The sequence below is a fragment of the Pseudophryne corroboree genome, chromosome 4 (assembly GCF_028390025.1).
Source record: "Pseudophryne corroboree isolate aPseCor3 chromosome 4, aPseCor3.hap2, whole genome shotgun sequence".
In the NCBI taxonomy this organism is placed as follows: domain Eukaryota; kingdom Metazoa; phylum Chordata; class Amphibia; order Anura; family Myobatrachidae; genus Pseudophryne; species Pseudophryne corroboree.
The window spans coordinates 163,423,825-163,446,354 of NC_086447.1; the positions used below are offsets into that span (position 1 = coordinate 163,423,825).

A 22,530-nucleotide genomic window follows, 5' to 3' on the forward strand; every position below is an offset into this window, starting at 1 on the left:
ACCGACAGCGTGGCGAGCGAAAAGGAGCCCCTTGCAAGATGTCTGTTACCTTTTTCACACCCATACTTTCAAGCTTCTCCATTAAAGTCTCCTCCAGTAATGGACGGAACTGCCTGATAAACTCTGGGTTCCTTCGTACAGCGTCAATCCTTCTCATTTTCTGGCCTAGAGATTCATCCATCTCTGCATATCATTTACAGAAACAATGGTTGATGACAAAATACCCATGAAGAAGCAATGCCATCTCCATATGCATATACTGCTAGAGTACTTAAATAAATGGAAGCAGCATGCAATGCCCTGATAATAAGCAGTTTTAAAGATTACATTGCTATTACTGTAAGTCAGTGGTTCCCAAACTGTGTGCCGTGGCACCCTGGGGTGCCTCGGGACACTTGCAGGGGTGCCTTGGATTGGTGGTCCAGGACAAATTAAAATCATTTATGGTCAATGTAATAGGAAAAACCGGTGCTGGTGGCTGCCAATCATAAAATATGTGGCCAAACAGAAGCAAATCTTGTCCCTCACCACACAATTTAACTTATGGATGACATATAAACACAATTTACTTAATTTAATATTTATTTCTAAATTTCACAATAAGAAGCTTTTGTCCTTGAGGTGCCGTGAAAAAAATTCTGATGCTCGAGGGCGCCGTGATTCCAAAAAGTTTGGGAACCACTGCTGTAAGTTATAGGTTATAGACAGTGGGGGTAATTCCAAGTTGATCGCAGCAGGAAATTTTTGAGCAGTTGGGCAAAACCATGTGCACTGCAGGTGTGGCAGATATAACATTTGCAGAGAGAGTTAGATTTGGGTGGGTTATTTTATTTCTGTGCTGGGTAAATACTGGCTGCTTTATTTTTACACTGCAAATTAGATTGCAGATTGAACACACCCCACCCAAATCTAACTCTCTCTGCACATGTTATATCTGCCGCCCCTGCAGTGCACATGGTTTTGCCCAGTTGCTAACAGAATTCCTGCTGCGATCAACTTGGAATTACCCCCAGTGTACAGTAAACTAATGTAAAAATGCCACAATTACAACTTTTACTAGCATGCCTCTTGTTCATTGCTGTTTCCCAATTTATAAAGTTCTGGATCATTACAAAATGTGTTATCACCACCAGTGGTGGATTTTCCTAGGGGCTGCAGGACTGCTGCCTTCCCAATAAAGGGCAATATGTAATAGCCTGCAAGGTGCATGCTGTTCAGGAATGTCTGCCCGTATTCATTTACAAGACAAAACCAGGTCGGTTTTGCCTTGTAAATAACTGCTGCTTTAAAAATATGGGCAGACTCGCAGAAATTCATGAACAGCCTGCACCTAGCAGGCTATTACATATTGCCCAACATCTGCCATACGCCTAGCAGGGCTCCCTGCTAATCAAACGCTGGACAAGCTGTCCCAAAGTGTTATCTCCCCCTGGGACCTTCAGCCTGGACTGTGGTAGCAGAGTATATATTTGCAGACCCCCTAGGCCAGCCAGGCAAGGAACCACCGCTGGTTATCACTGCAATTTAATAAAAACTAACCTTTCACAAAGAGGGGCACTATTTCACCTGTTCATGAAGTTGCTTCACCAGAAGTGTAGGGAGGCGGTTGATAAACAGTTAACCACTTAACTGACAATATTTTCCCCCCAAAACCGCTCAGAAATTGTTGGTTTTTTTATGAGTGAATTAGCTGAAGAACATGAATTTATCCTTATCCAAAATTATTTTAGTTAAAAAAAACAAAACATCGGTCGGGAAGATCAGTAACATCAGAACATCGGTAACATTGCAACGTTACTTTTTACACCGCAGACAGCTACAAGGTACAGAGGGGGGGATGGGGCTTGGTTTACACTTTCCCAGCTGCTTATATTGTCTGCAGATGCTGGGTGGGGGGTCCTGCCGTGCTGACCGATCAGCAGTGATTGGCAGCACGGCAACACTGAGGGGAGGGTGCAGGAAGGCAGAGGGACCTTCCGGTCCCTCTGAGAGCAGCAGTGGAGGGGTGTTTCCCTTCCCTGCCGCTGCAAACATGGTTTATCTAACTGGTCGTATCCTGTGCGACCAGGTCAGATAAAACACTTGCTGGTGTGGTCACATCTGATGCAACCATGCCAGGCAAGTGGTTAAAAGATAGACAGTCATTAGGTCGACACCATATGGTCGACAGTCAAAAGCCCAACAGGTTCAGAAGTCCGACAATCAAATGGTTGACAGTCAAAAGTCCGTCAGGGTCAAAAGTCCGACAGTCACAAGGTCGACACATTTTCTTAGCTTTTACAACTTTTTTTTTCCATTTACTATCCATGTCACAAATAACCTTTAGTAACCTTGTGGCAAGTGGAGGGAGCCACCAAGCCTGAAACGTGACGAGCGAAGCGAGCCCGTGAGGGGACGAATTTCAACAAATTTAGAAAATCATGTTTAAAAACACAAAATAACACAGAAAGACCCCACCATTTTTTTGTGTCAACATTTGGACTCTGTCAACCTTTTGACTGTCATACTTTTGCCCCTGTCTGACTTTTGACCCTGTCGGACATTTGACTGTCGACCATATGGTGTCAACCTAATGACTGTCTATCTTGTATACCACACCCGAAGTGTAGAGATCGGGTGAAAAGTAATTTTGAGCTAGTTTGTAGCTACCATAGGTGCAGGGAGTGCAGCTGCTATGGGGCCCAGAGCTGAGAGGGACCCGCCTTCCCTGTCACAGATAATTGTGTTGTATACATTTTTCACCATTGGGAGGTACAGAGGAGCCCTTACAAATGTTTGCCTTGTGGCCTGCATTACATCTAGGTATGCCCTGAGACCTGCATATTGTAATGTGGCATAAAGAGAACTGGAGGACATTATAATGTTACATAATTATGCAATAGAGCACTGTAATGTGGCACAATTTGAACTGGGGCACTGCATTGAGGCATAATACAGAAATAACTGGGATCACTGTATGTCATAGAGTGAATTAGGGGTACTATGTTGCATAATGTGTACTGGCAGCCCTACAATGTGACATAATGTGAATTAAGGCACTGCTATGGTTCAGAAAATAAACTAGGGCACTACTATGGGGCATATCATTAACTGCTGCGGAGAGATGTCTCTCTAGAAGCATTTGGACAGGGGCCCATTCGAAATGTTGCTATGGGGCCCCACAAAGTTCTGGCTATGCCGCTGTTTGTGGGAGTGATATTTTTAAATGTTACTGTGTGTACATAATACATAACTACACAGCTGTAATCATAACTACACAGCTGTAATCAGATGAGCGTGGACCGCAGTAGTTGGGTTTTGTAAAATATGTATGGAATACAAGTAAATCATATAGCTAGAGAAAGCCCATTCCACTCACCCTCTTCACTTGACTCATCCTTTGCTCCACCAACCGGTAAAACCAACTGTGCTACTTGTGGCACTGAATTATAAGGAAACATTGAATTACATAATACCAGTAATAAACAGCATAACTTTGGCGCAAATTTCAAACATGGTGAAAGACAAGAGATGGAGCACATTCCTCAATGTACTAAGAAGTCATTTAGTCCTTGATGCAGGCTGTATGGGCAGTATTATTTGCTGTAAATACCTTGACAGTAAATTGTTAATCACAGTGATACTTTTCATTTGCCACGCACCAATATTACCAGAGGGATCCTGCCTTTCCCATTCACCTCTTCAGCGCTGACTATGTCTGCATGGGCGTCCAGGGACGTCTTTTCATATGGGCTCAATGGGCTCTTGCCCAAGGGCCCCAGGAGTCTAAGGGTCCTAGGCTGGTAACTGAGGGTCCCCTCTTTCCAGGGGTACCAGATTTTTGAAAATCGGCCCTGGGGAACCAGAGATATCTGACTTCGTAGCAGTGGTCCCCATCCAAGACTGTTAATTGCTCTTCCCAGCCAGATATCTTGGGTTCTGTCTAACTTATAGATTTTCTGAGGAGACTCCAAAATATGGGACCCCTTCCCTTTCAGTGGACACTGGTAGCTTGTCTCTACTATGTCCAGAACCGGAGATATAAGCCTTCAAGCAGCTGGTCCCTGCTCCAGACATCTGGTTTGCAGTTTTATATTTTCATGGGTAGATTGCTCTGGATCCTGAACTCTGATCCCCAAGTCCCCAGTACCTCCTGAAAAGTCTAGTTTTTTTTTAATCACATTCAAAGCTAAGAAATCTTTTTCCAGGAACTGGAGATATCTGCAGTCAAGCAAGCTGACTTCCCACCAGAAAATTATGAATATTAAGTCCACTCCACTATCCACCCCTCCCCTGCATATTACACCCCCCCCTACCACCCTGGAAGTCATGTACCGGGGCCCATTCATTCAGCCCAATGCCTCTTCTACAGTTTAGTGTTCTCTCTCCCACCCCATCTTCCACCATCTGTGCAGTAAAGGAGTAATTAGCAGAAATTACTGCTCCAGCTCCTACAGGCTGAGCAAAAGATAGAACACCTCCTACCGCCCGCTGATAGCACCCCCCACACCTACCGCTGGAAGATGGGTAGGGGGCCCAGTGCATTGCTGTGCCCAGGGGCCTACACTGCTGTTAAGACGGCCCTGTGGGCGTCCAGGAAGGCTGGCCAGTAAATAGGAAGTCATGGCAATAGGGATTTCTATTTACTGATCAGCTCGCTGCTCATTTCCTTTAAATCCTGTACAGCTATATCTTACGGTTACATAATGCTGACTCAATAGGTCTGATTCTGAGTTGGACGCAAGTGCAAAAGCAGAAGCATAATAACATTTTCTGCAGACTGCTGCGTCGCACAAAGCATCCGCAGTGGTTCAGGCTTAGCTTGCTGTGAAATGGATATAACCGTACGGTACCTGTGTGGCTGCACTGAAGAGATGTGTTTTGTGGCTGTATCATGGGGAGCATAGCTATAGAGAGCTGAACTAGGCCTGAGTACTTTCTGGGGGTGTGGCCTAATGGCAGGGCCAGATTAACAATGGGGCAGATGAAGCTGCAGCTCCTGGCAGCCCCATAAAAAAAGGTCAAGCGGATCAGATGTGCTGCGCTGCTGTACACAGGAATAGTTTTCTATCCCGTTACAGCGGCTGCAGCAAACCCCCCTCCCCCGCTTTCCTGCCCGGTGTTGAAAACCCGGGTTTAATAATTTTGCTAATGGCGGCACAGCAGAAGATTTCAAAAGGCCTCCCTGAGCCGCACAGTACCTGACTCTCCAGCGCAGCAGCTTCATGACAGGACATCGCATCCCGCCATGTGACATTACAACAAGCGCTGCGCTGCCGCCCTACCACTGTGTAGAACTGCTGTCCAAGTGTGCACTGTGCAGCAGCCGACTCAGCTCCATTAAGGTAACTCTGATGGCTGTGACTAAGCTACCCGGCAGCCGCTGGTCAGAGAAGGGGTGCCAGTGTCTTGCAGTGCCTTTGTAAAAGTTATGCACTGTCACTGACTGAAGAAGTTACTAATTATATTTTTATACATTACTATATATATATATATATATAAAAAGTAACATATTGCTGGCTAACTTAAAGTTTTTTGCCAAATCTCTGCATAATCTATCTATCTATCTATCTATCTATCTATCTATCTATCTATCTATCTATCTATCTATCTATCTATCTATCTATCTATCTATCTATCTATCTATCTATCTATCTATCCTAGTTTTAACAGTCTCCGCCCCTGCTCTGGCTTGCACCATTCCCTCTTGTCCATAGCCCTCCCCCCCTCCTTCTCCAGGTGCTGTTGTGATTCCCCTCCCGCTACATCTCCTTCCCGACTCCCCCAAAATTTTAGTCCTGCACTCCACAAATCTTCCCGACCCCTTCCCCGTCACAATTCCATCTAGAACCCCTTGCTCCATACTAAAACCGTCCGCTTGTCTTCCTATCCCAAGGCTGTCCCACATTTGGAACAGCCATACACAATTATTATATGTGTGTATATTAATCTAGTCAAATATATTAATCTAGTCAAATATATATATATAAAATATATAAAAAAAATAGTTTCATACTCCAACCTACATGAGTGGCTGCTAGGAGCAGCTGTTTATAATAAGATTTTACTTACCGGTAAATCTATTTCTCGTAGTCCGTAGTGGATGCTGGGGACTCCGTAAGGACCATGGGGAATAGACGGGCTCCGCAGGAGACTGGACACTCTAAGAAAGAATTAGGACTTCTGGTGTGCACTGGCTCCTCCCTCTATGCCCCTCCTCCAGACCTCAGTTAAGGAAACTGTGCCCGGAAGAGTTGACATTACAAGGAAAGGATTTTGGAATCCAGGGTAAGACTCATACCAGCCACACCAATCACACCGTATAACTCGTGATAAACTTACCCAGTTAACAGCATGAACAACAACAGAGCATCAGACCAACCTGATGCAACCATAACATAACCCTTATGTAAGCAATAACTATATACAAGGATTGCAGAAGAAGTCCGCACTAGGGACGGGCGCCCAGCATCCACTACGGACTACGAGAAATAGATTTACCGGTAAGTAAAATCTTATTTTCTCTAACGTCCTAGTGGATGCTGGGGACTCCGTAAGGACCATGGGGATTATACCAAAGCTCCCAAACGGGCGGGAGAGTGCAGATGACTCTGCAGCACCGCATGGGCAAACACAAGGTCCTCCTCAGCTAGGGTATCAAACTTGTATAATTTTGCAAAAGTGTTTGAACCCGACCAAGTAGCTGCTCGGCAAAGCTGTAATGCCGAGACCCCTCGGGCAGCCGCCCAAGAAGAGCCCACTTTCCTTGTGGAATGGGCTTTCACTGATTTTGGATGCGGCAATCCAGCCGCAGAATGAGCCTGCTGAATCGTGTTACAGATCCAGCGAGCAATAGTTTGCTTTGAAGCAGGAGCACCGAGCTTGTTGGATGCATACAGGAAAAACAGCGAGTCAGTTATCCTGACTCCAGCCGTTCTGGCTACATAAATCTTCAAAGCCCTGACTACATCTAGTAACTTGGAATCCTCCAAGTCACGAGTAGCCGCAGGCACCACAATAGGTTGGTTCAAATGAAAGGATGACACCACCTTTGGCAGAAATTGCGGACAAATCCGTAATTCTTCCCTGTCCATATGGAAAACCAGATAGGGGCTTTTACATGACAAAGCCGCCAAATCTGACACACGCCTAGCCAGAGCTAAGGCCAATAGCATGACCACCTTCCACTTGAGATATTTTAACTCCATGGTTTTAAGTGGCTCAAAACAGTGTGATTTCAGGAAACTCAACACCACGTTAAGATCCCAAGGTGCCACTGGTGGCACAAAAGGGGCTGAATATGCAGCACTCCCTTTACAAACGTCTGAACTTCAGGAAGAGAAGCCAGTTGTTCCTTCTGAAAGAAAATGGATAGGGCTGAAATCTGGACCTTAATGGACCCCAATTTTAAGCCCAAAGTCACTCCCGACTAGGAAGTGAAGGAAACGGCCCAGCTGGAATTCCTCTGTAGGGGCATTCCTGGCCTCACACCAAGCAACATATTTGCGCCATATACGGTGATAATGCTTAGCCGTCACGTCCTTCCTAGCCTTTATTAGCGTAGGAATAACCTCAACCGGAATGCCTTTTTCTGTTAGGATCCGGCGTTCAACTGCCATGCCGTCAAACGCAGCCGCGGTAAGTCTTGGAACAGACAGGGCCCCTGTTGCAACAGATCCTGTCTGAGAGGCAGAGGCCAGGGGTCCTCTGTGAACATTTCTTGCAGTTCCGGATACCTAGTCCTTCTTGGACAATCCAGAACAATGAGTATTGTTCTCACTCCTCTTTTTCTTACGATTCTCAGCACCTTGGGTATGAGAGGAAGAGGAGCAAACACATAAACCGACTGGAACACCCACGGTGTCACTAGTGCGTCCACAGCTATCGCCTGAGGGTCTCTTGACCTGGCGCAATACATTTGTAGCTTTTTGTTGAGGCGGAACGCCATTATGTCCACCTGTGGCAGTTCCCATCGATTTGTAATCTGTGTGAAGACTTCTTGATGAAGTCCCCACTCTCCCGGGTGGAGGTCGTGCCTGCTGAGGAAGTCTGCTTCCCACTTGTCCACTCCCGGAATGAATACTGCTGACAGTGCTTGCACGTGATTCTCCGCCCAGCAAAGAATTCTGGTGGATTCTGCCATCGCCACCCTGCTTCTTGTGCCGCCCTAGCGGTTTACATGAGCCACTGCGGTGATGTTGTCTGACTGAATCAGAACCGGTTGATTGCGAAGCAGATGCTCCGCTTGACTCAGGGCGTTGTATATGGCCCTTAGTTCCAGGATATTGATGTGCAGACAAGTTTCCTGACTTGACCACAGCCCTTGGAAGTTTCTTCCCTGAGTAACTGCCCCCCATCCACGGAGGCTTGCATCCGTGGTCACCAGGACCCAGTCCTGTATGCCGAACCTGCGGCCCTCGAGAAGGTGAGCACTCTGCAGCCACCACAGAAGAGACACCCTGGCCCTGGGGGATAGGGTGATCAGCCGATACATCTGAAGATGCGATCCGGACCACCTGTCCAACAGATCCCACTGACAGGTCCTCGCCACTTGTGGCTGAACTTACGCAGGCGTGCCCCCACCGGGCCTAGCTCCGCCTTGTGGAGCCCCAGCGACATGCGGTGGATTATTGTAGAGGCCGGGGAGGACTTTTGTTCCTGGGACCTAGCTGTGTTGTGCAGTTCTTTCCTCTGCCCTCGCCTCTGGCAAGAAAGGACGCACCTCGGACTTTCTTGTTTCTTTGTTCTAAAGGCTGTATTTGATAATGTCGTGCTTTCCTAGGCTATGCAGGAATATAAGGCAAAACAACAGAATTACCAGCTATAGCTGTGGAGACCAGGTCCGAGAACCCTTCTCCACACAATCCTCAGCCTTCCATATGCCTCTTAAGTCGGCATCATCTGTCCGTTGCGTATTCTACAGGACACGTCAAGCAGAAACCAACATAGCTTTGTCTCTAGGACCCAGTATACTCATGTCTCTTTGGGCATGTTTTATATATATATATATATATATATATATATATATATATAAATCTCTTAAGACAGCATTAACATATATATATAATAAGAATTTACTTACCGATAATTCTATTTCTCGGAGTCCGTAGTGGATGCTGGGGTTCCTGAAAGGACCATGGGGAATAGCGGCTCCGCAGGAGACAGGGCACAAAAAAGTAAAGCTTTACTAGGTCAGGTGGTGTGCACTGGCTCCTCCCCCTATGACCCTCCTCCAGACTCCAGTTAGGTACTGTGCCCGGACGAGCATACACAATAAGGGAGGCATTTTGAATCCCGGGTAAGACTCATACCAGCCACACCAATCACACCGTACAACTTGTGATCTAAACCCAGTTAACAGTATGACAACAGAAAGGGCCTCTTAAAGATGGCTCCTTAACAATAACCCGAATTAGTTAACAATAACTATGTACAAGTATTGCAGATAATCCGCACTTGGGATGGGCGCCCAGCATCCACTACGGACTCCGAGAAATAGAATTATCGGTAAGTAAATTCTTATTTTCTCTATCGTCCTAAGTGGATGCTGGGGTTCCTGAAAGGACCATGGGGATTATACCAAAGCTCCCAAACGGGCGGGAGAGTGCGGATGACTCTGCAGCACCGAATGAGAGAACTCCAGGTCCTCCTTTGCCAGGGTATCAAATTTGTAAAATTTTACAAACGTGTTCTCCCCCGACCACGTAGCTGCTCGGCAGAGTTGTAATGCCGAGACCCCTCGGGCAGCCGCCCAAGATGAGCCCACCTTCCTTGTGGAGTGGGCTTTTACAGTTTTAGGCTGTGGCAGGCCTGCCACAGAATGTGCAAGTTGAATTGTGTTACAAATCCAACGAGCAATCGACTGCTTAGAAGCAGGTGCGCCCAACTTGTTGGGTGCATACAATATAAACAGCGAGTCAGATTTTCTGACTCCAGCCGTCCTTGCAATGTATATTTTTAAGGCTCTGACAACGTCCAACAACTTGGAGTCCTCCAAGTCGCTAGTGGCCGCAGGCACCACAATAGGTTGGTTCAGATGAAATGCTGATACCACTTTAGGGAGAAAATGCGGACGAGTCCGCAGTTCTGCCCTATCCGAATGGAAGATTAGATAAGGACTTTTATAAGATAAAGCCGCCAATTCAGATACTCTCCTGGCAGAGGCCAGGGCTAGTAACATAGTCACTTTCAATGTGAGATATTTCAAATCCACCTTTTTCAATGGTTCAAACCAATGGGATTTGAGGAAATCTAAAACTACATTTAGATCCCACGGTGCCACCGGAGGCACCACAGGAGGCTGTATATGCAGTACTCCCTTGACAAAAGTCTGGACCTCAGGGACAGAGGCCAATTCTTTTTGGAAGAATATTGACAGGGCCGAAATTTGAACCTTAATGGATCCCAATTTGAGACCCATAGATAATCCTGATTGCAGGAAATGTAGGAAACGACCCAGTTGGAATTCCTCCGTCGGAACCCTCCGATCCTCGCACCACGCTACATATTTTCGCCAAATGCGGTGATAATGTTTCACGGTGACTTCCTTCCGTGCCTTAATCAAGGTAGGAATGACTTCTTCTGGAATGCCTTTCCCTTTTAGGATCTGGCGTTCAACCGCCATGCCGTCAAACGCAGCCGCGGTAAGTCTTGAAAAAGACAGGGACCCTGCTGTAGCAGGTCCCTTCTCAGAGGTAGAGGCCACGGTTCGTCCGTGAGCATCTCTTGAAGTTCCGGATACCAAGTCCTTCTCGGCCAATCCGGAACCACTAGTATTGTTCTTACTCTTCTTTGCCGTATGATCTTCAATACCTTTGGTATGAGCGGCAGAGGAGGAAACACATACACTGACTGGTACACCCAAGGAGTTACCAGTGCGTCCACAGCTATTGCCTGTGGATCTCTTGACCTGGCGCAATATTTGTCCAGTTTCTTGTTGAGGCGAGACGCCATCATGTCTACAATTGGTCTTTCCCAACGGTCTATTAACATGTTGAAGACTTCTGGATGTAGACCCCACTCTCCCGGATGAAGATCGTGTCTGCTGAGGAAGTCTGCTTCCCAGTTGTCCACGCCCGGGATGAACACTGCTGACAGTGCTATCACGTGATTCTCCGCCCAGCGAAGAATCTTGGCAGCTTCTGCCATTGCACTCCTGCTTCTTGTGCCGCCCTGCCTGTTTACATGGGCGACCGCCGTGATGTTGTCCGACTGAATCAACACCGGCTTTCCTTGCAGGAGAAGTTCCGCCTGGCTTAGAGCATTGTAGATTGCTCTTAGTTCCAGAATGTTTATGTGAAGAGACTTTTCCAGACTCGTCCATACTCCCTGGAAGTTTCTTCCTTGTGTGACTGCTCCCCAGCCTCTCAGGCTGGCGTCCGTGGTCACCAGGATCCAATCCTGAATGCCGAATCTGCGGCCTTCTAATAGGTGAGCCTTCTGCAACCACCACAGAAGTGACACCCTTGTCTTTGGTGACAGGGTTATTCGCAGGTGCATCTGCAGATGCGACCCTGACCATTTGTCCAACAGATCCCTTTGGAATATTCTTGCATGGAATCTGCCGAATGGAATTGCTTCGTAAGAAGCCACCATTTTTCCCAGGACTCTTGTGCATTGATGTACTGACACTTTTCCTGGTTTTAGGAGGTTCCTGACCAGATCGGATAACTCCTTGGCTTTTTCCTCTGGAAGGAAAACCTTTTTCTGAACCGTGTCCAGAATCATTCCTAGGAACAGCAGACGAGTTGTCGGGATTAAATGGGATTTTGGAATATTCAGAATCCACCCGTGTTGTCTTAGCACCTCTTGAGATAGTGCTAAAGCTGTCTCCAGCTGTTCTCTGGACCTTGCCCTTATTAGGAGATCGTCCAAGTATGGGATAACTAATACGCCTTTTCTTCGAAGAAGAATCATCATCTCGGCCATTACCTTGGTAAAGACCCGAGGCGCCGTGGACAATCCGAACGGCAGCGTCTGAAACTGATAGTGACAGTTTTGAACAATGAACCTGAGGTACCCCTGGTGTGCGGGGTAAATCGGAACGTGTAGATACGCATCCTTGATGTCCAAGGATACCATAAAGTCCCCTTCTTCCAGGTTCGCTATCACTGCTCTGAGTGACTCCATCTTGAACTTGAACTTTTTTATGTAGAGGTTCAAGGACTTCAGATTTAGAATAGGCCTTACCGAGCCATCCGGCTTCGGTACCACAAATAGAGTGGAATAATACCCCTTTCCTTGTTGTAATAGGGGTACTTTGACTATCACCTGCTGAGCGTACAGCTTGTGAATGGCTTCCAACACCCTCTCCCTTTCGGAAGAGACGGTTGGTAAGGCAGACTTCAGGAAACGATGAGGAGGATCCGTCTCTAATTCCAACCTGTACCCCTGAGATATTATCTGCAGGATCCAGGGGTCTACCTGCGAGTGAGCCCACTGCGCGCTGTAATTTTTGAGACGGCCCCCCACTGTCCCCGAGTCCGCTTGAGAGGCCCCAGCGTCATGCTGAGGTTTTTGCAGGAGCCGGGGAGGGCTTCTGTTCCTGGGAAGGAGCTGCCTGTTGGTGTCTCTTCCCTCTTCCTCTGCCTCGTGGCAGGTACGACAAGCCCTTTGCTCTCTTATTTTTGTAGGAGCGAAAAGGCTGCGGTTGAAAGGTCGGTGCCTTTCTCTGTTGGGGAGTGACTTGAGGTAAAAAAGTGGATTTCCCGGCAGTAGCCGTGGCCACCAAGTCTGATAGACCAACTCCAAATAACTCCTCCCCTTTATACGGCAAAACCTCCATGTGACGTTTTGAATCCGCATCGCCTGTCCACTGTCGTGTCCATAAGGCTCTTCTGGCTGAAATGGACATAGCACTCACCCGAGATGCCAGTGTGCAAATATCCCTCTGTGCATCACGCATATAGATAAATGCATCCTTTATTTGTTCTAACGACAGTAAAACATTGTCCCTATCTAGGGTATCAATATTTTCAATCAGGGATTCTGACCAAACTACTCCAGCACTGCACATCCAGGCAGTTGCTATAGCTGGTCGTAGTATAACACCTGCATGTGTGTATATATTCTTTTGAATAACTTCCATCTTTCTATCTGATGGATCCTTAAGTGCGGCCGTCTCAGGAGAGGGTAACGCCACTTGTTTGGATAAGCGTGTGAGCGCCTTGTCCACCTTAGGGGGTGTTTCCCAGCGCGCCCTAACCTCTGGCGGGAAAGGGTATAATGTCAATAACTTTTTTGAAATTATCAACTTTTTATCAGGAGCAACCCACGCTTCATCACACACGTCATTTAATTCTTCTGATTCAGGAAAAACTGTTTGTAGTTTTTTCACACCATACATAATACCCTGTTTTACGGTATCTGTAGTATCAGCTAAATGTAACGTCTCCTTCATTGCCAAAATCATATAACGTGTGGCCCTACTGGAAAATACGTTTGAATTTCTACCGTCGTCACTGGAATCAGTGCCCGTGTCTGGGTCTGTGTCGACCGACTGAGGCAAAGGGCGTTTTACAGCCCCTGACGGTGTTTGAGGCGCCTGGACAGGCATTAATTGATTGTCCGGCCGCCTCATGTCCTCAACTGACTGTTTAAGGGAAGATAAACCATCACGTAATTCCACAAATAAAGGCATCCATTCTGGTGTCGACCCCCTGGGGGGTGACATCTGCATATTTGGCAATTGCTCCGCCTCCACACCAATATCGTCCTCATACATGTCGACACCACGTACCGACACACACCGCAAACTCACAGGGAATGCTCTAATGAAGACAGGACCCACTAGCCCTTTTGGGGAGACAGAGGGAGAGTCTGCCAGCACACACCACAAAGCGCTATATATACAAGGGATATCCTTATATTAAGTGCTCCCTTATAGCTGCTTTAATATATATATATATATAGCCATTAATGTGCCCCCCCTCTCTGTTTTACCCTGTTTCTGTAGTGCAGTGCAGGGGAGAGACCTGGGAGCCGTTCTGACCAGCGGAGCTGTGACAGAAAATGGCGCCGTGTGCTGAGGAGATAGGCCCCGCCCCTTTTTCGGCGGGTTCTTCTCCCGCTATTTTTCCAGTCAGGCAGGGGTTAAATATCTCCATATAGCCCCTATGGGCTATATGTGAGGTATTTTTAGCCTTGTATAAGGTTTATATTTGCCTCTCAGAGCGCCCCCCCCCAGCGCTCTGCACCCTCAGTGACTGCCCAGTGAAGTGTGCTGAGAGGAAAATGGCGCACAGCTGCAGTGCTGTGCGCTACCTTATGAAGACTGAGGAGTCTTCAGCCGCCGGTTTCCGGACCTCTTCACGCTTCAGCATCTGCAAGGGGGTCGGCGGCGCGGCTCCGGGACCGGACTCCACGGCTGGGCCTGTGTTCGATCCCTCTGGAGCTAATGGTGTCCAGTAGCCAAGCAGCAAATCCACTCTGCATGCAGGTGAGTTTACTACTTTCCCCCTAAGTCCCACGTTGCAGTGATCCTGTTGCCAGCAGGACTCACTGTAAAGAAAAAAACCTAAACTAAACTTTCTCTAAGCAGCTCTTTAGGAGAGCCACCTAGATTGCACCCTTCTCGTTCGGGCACAAAATCTAACTGGAGTCTGGAGGAGGGTCATAGGGGGAGGAGCCAGTGCACACCACCTGACCTAGTAAAGCTTTACTTTTTTGTGCCCTGTCTCCTGCGGAGCCGCTATTCCCCATGGTCCTTTCAGGAACCCCAGCATCCACTTAGGACGATAGAGAAATCTCAGTATATATACATATATCTATATATATCTACATACTAGGGTCTCAATTTCTGCTGATAAGGTACCTGTCCACACTGCCCCAGCGCTATAAACCCATGCCGACACAGTCGCCGGTCTGAGTAGTGTACCAGAATGTGCACGCTATCTGCAGGATCCCTGAGAACAGCTGTTACAACAGGTTACCTTTTGGGCAAACGTGACACCCTAGGGGAAGATTCCCATCGTATCCTGACCCTAGTGGGGAAAGGATACTGCCTGAGAATTCTTTGTGGGAAACTGCAGTCTCTTGTCTGGAGATTCCCGCTCTTTTTGCTCATGAGAGGAGGGAAATTTACCTCAGCTTTCTTCCCCTTAAACATGTGTCAGGGACAGATGAGTCATCAGTGATATGCAAATCATCTTTTATTACAATAATCATATATTTAATACTTTTCTGCCATTTTGGCTGTAACTTTGCATTATCGTAGTCGACACTGGAGTCGATCTCCGTGTCGACATCAGTGTTTATTATTTTGGATAGTGAGCATTGAGAGACAATGAAGGTCTCTGCAACAGAGGGACAGACATGGGTAGATTTCCTGTCTGTTCTCTAATCTTTTGTGCAATAAATTCACCTTAGCACTTACACATATCCAAACAGGTGTCGGCATTGTCGACGGAGACACCCTCTCACACACATATTAGCTCCATCTCCTCCTTAGGGGAGCCTTTTACCTCAGACATGTCGACACACACGTACCGACACACCACACACACAGGGGATGCTCTATTTGAAGACAGTTCCCCCACAAGGCCCTTTGGAGAGACAGAGAGAGAGTATGCCAGCACACACCCCAGCGCTATCTGACCCAGGAATCACACAGTAACTTAGTGTTAACCCAGTAGCTGCTGTATATATTGTTTTTACGCCAAATTTATGTGCCCCCCTTCTCTTTCCACCCTCTTCTATCGTGCTTCTGCAGGGGAGAGCCTGGGGAGCTTCCTCTCAGCGGAGCTGTGGAGAGAAAATGGCGCTGGTGAGTGCTGAGGAAGAAGGCCCCGCCTCCTCAGCGGCGGGCTTCTGTCCCGCGATTTTGTGTAAAATAATGGCGGGGGCTCATGCATATTACAGTGCCCAGCTGTATATATGCTGCTTTTTGCCAGGAGGTACTCAATTGCTGCCCAGGGCGCCCCCCCTGCGCCCTGCACCCTACAATGACCGGAGTGTGTGGGTTAGTGTGGGAGCAATGGCGCACAGCTGCAGTGCTGTGCGCTACCTCATATGAAGACAGGAGTCTTCTGCCGCCGATTTTGACGTCTTCTTGCTTCAACCCGCCGGCTTCTGTCTTCTGGCTCTGCGAGGGGGACGGCGGCGCTGCTCCGGGAACAGACGACCAAGGTTAGGTTCCTGTGTTCGATCCCTCTGGAGCTAATGGTGTCCAGTAGCCTAAGAAGCGCAACCTAGCCGCAGTAAGTAGGTTTGCTTCTCTCCCCTCAGTCCCACGTAGCAGAGAGTCTGTTGCCAGCAGAAGCTCTCTGAAAATAAAAAAAACCTAACTAAAATACTTTCTTAATAGCAAGCTCAGGAGAGCTCACTAAAAAGCACCCAGCTCAGTCCGGGCACAGATTCTAACTTAGGTCTGGAGGAGGGGCATAGAGGGAGGAGCCAGTGCACACCAGTAGTCCTAATTCTTTCTTAGAGTGCCCAGTCTCCTGCGGAGCCCGTCTATTCCCCATGGTCCTTACGGAGTCCCCAGCATCCACTAGGACGTTAGAGAAATGTGGTTATTGGCCACATACAGGCCCAGCCCTACACATACGCCGACTACACGGCTGCATAGAGCGCTGGATGGGTGAGGGCGCTGCTGAAGTCATCGGTACTCTCTCTGCAATTGCCACACCACCTGGCCGACCTGGACAGTAACAGCCAAGCTCCTCAGATAAGAGCACAGAGGAGACCTGGAACTGCCTGCTCCACCTCCCGGGAGATTGCTCTGTCTCCACAGCCCTCCCCCGATGCCAGGGAATAGGGGGAGGGAGACAGTGCAGCGTTTACTAATAGGGGGAGCTGGAGCTATGACCTACAGATGGAACATGGCAGAGGCAGCTCCTACTCTACAGTGTGTGTGTGTGTGTGTGTGTGTGTGTGTGTGTGTGTGTGTGTGTGTGTGTGTGCCCCTGGGACCTGTACCATATGTGTCTGTCAGGGTGTCCCCTATATAGTCTATGTAACATGTATAAGCAGCTCCTCTGTGGTGTAACGTGTATAAGCGGCTCCTCTGTGGTGTAACGTGTATAAGCGGCTCCTCTGTGGTGTAACGTGTATAAGCGGCTCCTCTGTGGTGTAACGTGTATAAGCGGCTCCTCTGTGGTGTAACGTGTATAAGCGGCTCCTCTGTGGTGTAATGTGTATAAGCGGCTCTTCTGTGGTGTAATCTGTATAAGTGGTTCTACTGTGGTGTAACGTGTATAAGCGGCTGTACTGGGGTGTGACGTGTATAAGCGGCTCTACTGGGGTGTGATGTGTATAAGTGGCTCTACTGGGGTATGATGTGTATAAGCGGTTCTGCTGGGGTGTGACGTGTATAAGCCGCTCTACTGTGCGGTGTAATGTGAATTGATACTATTCTGTGGCCACGCCCCTTACCCCAGGAAGGCAGGCCCTACATATTCCACACAATAGGCCCTTCATAAATTTCAGCTCCAGGCCCATAGGGACCTTAATCTGGCACTGATGCTGACGCACTGTCAAAGGGGAACTACTGAGGTGAAATAATATTTTATTTGCTTGAAGCTTCAGCCTGTTGATAGCAATGACTGATGATCCTATCCAATGGCAGTGACAGCAAAAAAATAAGATTTTACTTACCGGTAAATCTATTTCTCGTAGTCCGTAGAGGATGCTGGGACTCCATAAGGACCATGGGGAATAGACAGGCTCCGCAGAAGATAGGGCACTTTAAGAAAGCTTTGGATTCTGGGGGGTATATTTACTAAAAATCGTAATTTTCCGAAAAAGGTCAAAGATCAATCACGAATGACATCGACAGTGTAAAATTGCAACTTTTTGAATTGATTACGACTAATTTACTAAGCTGCCGTATTTTGCCTTTTCGGGTTTTCCGATGTCGATGTCATTCGTGTTTTTTTTCTGTTTTTTACAGCAGTGATTAGCAAAACACTGCCGACTTTTTCAAAATGAATCTCGGCCGGATCTGTGTGATCCGTGCTGGGGTTCATTTTGTTTTTTATTTTTTTTAAATAAACACTGTAAAACTTAAAAAAAAAAATTGCGTGGGGTCCCCCCTCCTAAGCATAACCAGCCTCGGGCTCTTTGAGCCGATCCTGGTTGCAGAAATATGGGATAAAAAATGACAGGGGTTCCCCCATATTTAAGCAACCAGCATCGGGCTCTGCGCCTGGTCCTGGTTCCAAAAATATGGGGGACAAAAAGCGTAGGGGTCCCCCGTATTTTTAAAACCAGCACCGGGCTCCACTAGCTGGACAGATAATGCCACAGCCGGGGGTCACTTTTATACCGTGCCCTGCGGCCGTGGCATCAAATATCCAACTAGTCACCCCTGGCCGGGGTACCCTGGGGGAGTGGGAACCCCTTCAATCAAGTCCCCCCCCCAGCCACCCAAGGGCCAGGGGTGAAGCCCGAGGCTGTCTCCCCCATCCAATGGGCTGCGGATGGGGGGCTGATAGCCTTTTTGTAAAAGTGTAAGATATTGTTTTTAGTAGCAGTACTACAAGGCCCAGCAAGCCTCCCCCGCATGCTGGTACTTGGAGAACCACAAGTACCAGCATGCGGCGGAAAAACGGGCCCGCTGGTACCTGTAGTACTACTACTAAAAAAATACCCAAAAAAAGACAACACACACACACCTTGAAAGTAAAGTTTTAATACATCCATCCACACAAACATATACACATACTTACCTTATGTTCACACGCAGGTCGGTCCTCTTGTCCAGTAGAATCCATGGGGTACCTGTAGAAAAAATTATACTCACAAAATCCAGTGTAGATCGGTCCTCTTCAAAGCCATTTGTAATCCACGTACTTGAGAAGAAAAAAAAACGGAGTCCCGACCACGAACTGAAAGGGGCCCCATGTTTTCACATGGGACCCCTTTCCCCGAATGCCAGAAACCCTCTCTGACTTCTGTCTAAGTGGGTTTCTTCAGCCAATCAGGGAGCGCCACGTTGTGGCACCCTCCTGATCGGCTGTGTGCTCCTGTACTGACTGACAGGCGGCACACGGCAGTGTTACAATGTAGCGCCTATGCGCTCCATTGTAACCAATGGTGGGAACTTTCTGCTCAGCGGTTGACCGAAAGTGATCTTACCGCTGAGCAGAAAGTAATTCTCTTTGAAAGAAAATGGATAAGGCCGAAAATTGGACCTTTATGGACCCTAATTTTAGGCCCAAGGTCACTGCTGTTTGAAGGAAGTGAAGTAGACGGCCCAAATGGAACTCCTCCGTAGGAGCAGCTCTGGCCTCACACCAAGAAAGATATTTCCGCCATATACGGTGATAATGTTTCAACGTCACGTCTTTCCTAGCCTTGATCAGGGTAGGAATGACTTCCTCCGGAATTCCTTTTTCCGATAGGATCTGGCGTTCAACCGCCATGCCGTCAAACACAGCCGCGGTAAGTCTTGGAACAGACAGGGCCCCTGCTGCAGCAGGTCCTGCCTTAAAGGAAGAGGCCACGGATCTTCTGCGAGCAACTCTTGCAGCTCCGGATACCAAGTCCTCCGTGGCCAATCTGGAACAATGAGGATTGTTCTGACCCTGCTTATTCTTACAATTCTCAACACCTTGGGTATGAGAGGAAGAGGAGGAAACACATAGACCGATCTGAACACCCAAGACGTCTACCGTTACCGCCTGGGGGTCCCTTGACCTGGCGCAATACCGCTTTATCCGCGATCTGTGCAAAGACTTCTTGATGAAGTCCCCACTCCCCCGGATGCAGGTCGCGCCTGCTGAGGAAGTCTGCCTCCCAGTTGTCCACCCCCGGGATGAACACCGCTGACAGCGCGCTTACATGGCCTTCCGCCCAGCGTAGAATCCTGGTTTTTTTTTGCCATGGCCACTCTGCTCCTTGTTCCGCCTTGGCGGTTTATATGAGCCACTGCCGTGACATTGTCTGACTGAATCAGAACCGGTCATCTCCGAAGTAAGTTCTCCGCTTGACGCAGGGCGTTGTATATGGCCCTCAACTCCAGGACGTTGATGTGGAGACAAGTCTCCAGGCTTGACCAGAGACCTTGGAAATTTCTTCCCAGTGCCACTGCTCCCCAGCCTCGGAGGCTTGCGTCCGTGGTCACCAGGACCCAGTCCTGAATGCCGAACCTGCGACCCTCTAGAAGGTGAGCACTGTTCAGCAACCACAGGAGAGATACCCTGGTCCTGGGAGACAGGGTGATCCTTTGATGCATTTGTAAATGGGACCCGGACCACTTGTCCAAGAGGTCCCATTGAAAAGTCCTCGCATGGAATCTGCCGAAAGGGATGGCCTCGAATGAAGCCACCATCTTCCCCAGGACCCGCGTGCACTGATGCACTGAAACCTTCTTTGGTTTCAATAGGTTCCTGACCATGGTCATGAGTTCCTGAACCTTTTCGATCGGAAGAAAAACCTTTTTCTGGTCTGTGTCTAGGATCAGGTCCAGAAAGGTCAGACGCGTTGTAGGAACTAGCTGGGACTTCGGTATATTGAGAATCCAGCCGTGTAGCTGCAACGTCTTCATGGACAGAGACACGCTGTCCAGCAACTTCTCCCGAGATCTCGCCTTTATTAGGGGATCGTCCAAGTATGGGATAATTGTGACCCCCTGCCTGCGCAGGAGCACCATCATTTCCGCCATTACCTTGGTGAAAACCCTCGGGCCGTGGAAAGCCCGAACGGCAACGTCTGAAATTGGTAGTGACAGTCCTGCACTGCAAATGCCTGATGGGGGGGAAATATTGGAACATGAAGGTATGCATCCTTTATGTCCAGAGACACCATCCAATCCCCCCCCCCCCCTCCAGGCTGGCGATGACCGCCCGGAGTGATTCCATTTTGAACTTGAACCTTTTCAAGTACAAGTTCAGAGATTTCAGGTTTAAAATGGGCCTGACCGAACCGTCCGGTTTCGGGACCACAAACAGGGTTGAATAATATCCCTCTCCCTGCTGGAGATGAGGATCTGTGACAATCACCTGTTGAACATACGATTTTTGGATTGCTGTCAACACTGACTCCCTCTCTGACGGGGAAGTCGGCAGAGCCGATTTGAAAAACCTGCGAGGAGGCAAGTCTTCGAATTCTAGCCTGTATCCCTGAGCAACAATCTCTACTGCCCAGGGATCCACCTGCGATTGAACCCAGACGTGGCTGAAAAACCGAAGACGAGCCCCCACCAGATCTGCCTCCCCCCGGGAAGCCCCAGCGTCATGGGGTGGACTGTGCAGACGCAGGGGAGGACTTCTGCTCTTGGGAACTAGCTGTGTGCAGCTTCTTTCCCCTACCTTTTCCTCTGGTAACAAAGGACGATTCCCGCACCTTTTATTGGAACGAAAGGACTGCATTTGATAATGAGGTGCCTTCTTAGTATGCTGCGGGGGGACATAAGGTAAGAAATTCGACTTACCAGCCGTAGCCGTAGAGACAAGGTCCGAGAGGCCGTCTCCAAACAACTCCTCCCCCTTGTACGGCAAGGACTCCATGTGCCGCTTAGAATCGGCATCTCCCGTCCACTGCCGGGTCCACAGGAGTCGCCTAGCAGAAATAGACATAGCATTTATTCTGGAGCTTAATAAACAAATGTCTCTCTGAGAATCTCTCATATACAAGGCAGCATCTCTGATATAAAAATGTATAAACAAGCGCTGTTTTTGTGTGTGGCACCTGAAAAAAAAGATTGGTTAGTGGTAATGTTTACAGCTCCATTTGGAGCTTTTTTTTGTGATGACCAGTCCGTGAAGAAACAACCTAACTTTCCCTACCTTGCTCCCGGCCACGGGATTCCTCAGCCAGGTGGAGCCCGGCTGTCCGTGGCGTCCAGCGGTGAGAGACGTGGAGCTGGGTGGTGAGAATGGTATGAGCGGGTGACGTCACTTAGCGCTCGGCGATCCTCCGGTTGGTGTTCTTAGCGTCTCTTCTGGTCAGCACTTGTCCATCTAACGCGTTTCATGCTATTTCCAGCACTTTATCATTATGATAAAGTGCTGGAAACACCAATCGGAGGATCGCCGAGCGCTAAGTGACGTCACCCGCTCACACCATTCTCACCACCCAGCTCCACGTCTCTCACCGCTGGATGCAGCGGCGGGGAGACACTGACTCAACAACTCGCCACGGACAGCTGGACTCCACCTGGCTGAGGAATCCCGTGGCCGGGAGCAAGGTAGGGAAAGTTAGGTTGTTTCTTCACGGACTGGTCATCACAAAAAAAGCTCCAAAAGGAGCTGTAAACATTACCACTAACCAATCTTTTTTTTCAGGTGCCACACACAAAAACAGCGCTTGTTTATACATTTTTATAATTCCCCCTTTTTTCCAACAAGCAGCTCAATCACAGCGCAGAAAACATTTTTTTTCTCTATATAGCATCTCTGATATGCTCTATGGTCATTTGAATGGCATCCCTATCTAAGGTGTCAATCTCCGCAGATAAGGAATCTGCCCATGCCACAACCGCACTACAAACCCAGGCCGACGCCATAGCCGGTCTAGCAATAGTACCAGAGTGAGTGTAAATGTGCTTCAAGGTAATTTCCTGCCTGCGATCAGCCGGTTCCTTGAGGGAAGCCATATCCTGAGAAGGCA

At 48.3% G+C, this 22,530-nt stretch overlaps 1 protein-coding gene across 2 annotated transcripts in view; it reads right to left on the bottom strand.

Moving 5' to 3' along the window:
• DZIP1L (DAZ interacting zinc finger protein 1 like) overlaps positions 1-22,530 on the bottom strand; it is a 282,067-nt gene that overhangs the window by 17,179 nt on the left and 242,358 nt on the right. For both annotated transcript variants that reach the window (XM_063915531.1, XM_063915530.1), the window contains exons 10-11: positions 3,359-3,421; positions 50-183 (exon numbers count right to left, since the gene is read on the bottom strand). In XM_063915531.1, the coding sequence (XP_063771601.1) occupies positions 50-183; positions 3,359-3,421 (197 nt within the window). The remainder of the gene's footprint in view (positions 1-49; positions 184-3,358; positions 3,422-22,530) is intronic.